The 2,226-nt window shown below is 35.5% G+C and overlaps 1 protein-coding gene across 2 annotated transcripts in view; it reads right to left on the bottom strand.

The window, feature by feature from the left end:
- The window catches only part of LOC124895333, a 2,826-nt gene continuing 600 nt past the window's right edge, over positions 1-2,226 (bottom strand). The window contains exons 2-4 of one of the 2 annotated variants that reach the window (XM_047405774.1): positions 776-999; positions 604-665; positions 1-482 (exon numbers count right to left, since the gene is read on the bottom strand). In XM_047405774.1, the coding sequence (XP_047261730.1) occupies positions 273-482; positions 604-665; positions 776-914 (411 nt within the window). In that variant the 5' untranslated portion in view covers positions 915-999 and the 3' untranslated portion in view covers positions 1-272. Of the gene's footprint in view, positions 483-603; positions 666-775; positions 1,216-2,226 lie in introns of those variants that run through there. The other variant, XM_047405775.1, reaches the window with a different exon arrangement.

The raw sequence follows: 2,226 nt of genomic DNA, 5'->3' as shown, positions 1-2,226 counted from the left end.
ATGTATTTGAGGGAAAGAAAGGAAGTATGCAAATAGTAAAATGTCGAATCGGGGACCATGCTTGAGCTACTATTGGGACTGCTGGAGAGGTAGCTGTCAGTTGAATGGTGATCAAGTGAATTCCCAACTAAATCTGCTTCATCTTCCGAAGGAGAAAAATAACTAGTAGGATAAGTGAGAGCATATTTAGCTCTAAACCTTTGCAAACCTGGTTCTGAACTCTTTATTTCGGCCATCTCAAAATCCATATCTTCATTATCAGATCCGCCAGGTCAAGCACCAAGTTTGTCTTCAACATTGCTCGAAGTTTCAGAAGCTGAAGCCTTTTGGGGCTTTCTGCCTGATCCTGCTGGCATCGATTCCAAACACATGAGCCTAGGAACCAAACTTGGAGCTTTCATTTCTTGCTTGCTTTCACAACGTGTATCGGTCCTTCCATTATTCTTTGCATTTGGAAAACCCCCACTGTTATCATCAGCAATCTACATTGTTCATACAAGAACCAAAATCAATAAAAACAAAAACTTTCCTGTCAGGCTAAAATCTGAGACAATAGAAGAAAAAGAATGCTAAATGTGGGAGTATAGTTCAAGAATTGAGTACCAAATGAAGCTTTGGCTGCTTCTCATCCCCTCCAAACTTTTTTGAAGCTTGTTTCAAGCAACCTATAAGAATGCAGCACAAAAAAAGAAATAATTTAGGCCACTAGCTAGAATCACCTTCAAGAAATTAACCATTCCGCTTTAAAAATGAGTGGAATGTAGTAGTAGCTAACCTGGTGAAAGCAGTTTCTTTGGAAACAGCTTCTTGGAAAATCTATGGTTCCGATCAAAGAGCTGAAAGAAAATGCCCACACAACCACAAGGCCTTTGAGGTTGTCTCTCATTCATTTCTCTAGCTAAGCTATCATTCATCCTTCAAAATCCTCTCTTAAATTTCTTCACCTTTTCTCCCACTCTGCTGAATGTGATTCACACACTTTATCTTCCCAATAAGATTCTATCAAACATTATCTTCACATTAATTTGGAAAGAATTAAACAAAAGACCCCCCCACTGGCCCCTCTGCCCACCACATCACTCACTCTCCTTGGCCCAAAAAAAGAAAATGGGGAAAAAGAACTTACATTTTCATGCAAGAAACAAAGCAAAAACCGAACAAAATATCAGAAAGAAAGTAGCAAATAGCTATGAAAAGTAAAACCCTAAGCTGTGTTAAATTAGGACAAAACTTTCACAAGAAACCACAGTCAAACAAAGCAAACACAGGACAAGAAAATACAAACAGCAATACCCAGAATGTCTTCAACTTGCACCAAATGTGCTACTGTTCAAGAAAACAGCTAGAAATGGTTATAGTACATTCTAGTAAGCTATTCTTTTCTTTTTTTAACTTATTTATGACAGTGAAAAAAGCAAAATCATAATTATTTTAAATTAGTTCCTATAAACATGCTTTCTATGCTTTGCTATCACAAATGCTACAAAATAAGAAAAGAATACGTCAATAGAGATTAACCGATTAGGAACCAAACAATAATAATAGTACCCAAAGCAATTGCAGCAAGGACAAGACCGAATTTTTTTTGAAATCCAAAGTGTCAAAGAACTTCAAAGTACTTTTAAGAGAAAATAGAGGGAGTAATAGGGGAGGAGAAGTTTGTCCTCTTAGAAAAAGAGAATGGTGAGTTTATATAGTGAGGTGGGCCGTCCACAATCCCAAATAATGAAGGAAGAATAATATTTAATGGAAGAAGAATAACATATAATGAATCAATTAAGGGGATTGTTCCCTTAAATGGATGAGGTAAATCAATCCGTTCCATCAACCATGCTATAGTTGCCATAAATAAATAATACCCTATTATAACATTTGAAATTTCCATGAATAGAACAAGTAAAAAGAGATTCTTCCTACTTATTAAACGAAACCAAGAAGAGGTATTTAAATTTACCATAATTAACGTGTGAGGGGATATCTGTCAACCAAGTAAGGCAAGAAAATAAAATCAATTACTGAGATGCTTTTCTCAAATCAAATTGGTACAGGATCATACCCAAACAGTCAAAACGTGCACATATTAGCCTTATTAAAGATTTACGAAAAAATCCAAAAAATAAAAAATTAATTACTGAGATGCTTTTCTCAAATCAAATTGGTACAGGATCATACCCAAACGGTCAAAACGTGCACATATTAGCCTTATTAAAGATTTACGAAAAAATT

This window comes from Capsicum annuum, unplaced genomic scaffold (assembly GCF_002878395.1).
Source record: "Capsicum annuum cultivar UCD-10X-F1 unplaced genomic scaffold, UCD10Xv1.1 ctg81361, whole genome shotgun sequence".
NCBI classification, from domain to species: Eukaryota; Viridiplantae; Streptophyta; class Magnoliopsida; order Solanales; family Solanaceae; genus Capsicum; species Capsicum annuum.
The sequence above is the reverse complement of the archived record's forward strand: the minus strand, read 5'-3'. Positions and strand labels throughout refer to the sequence as shown.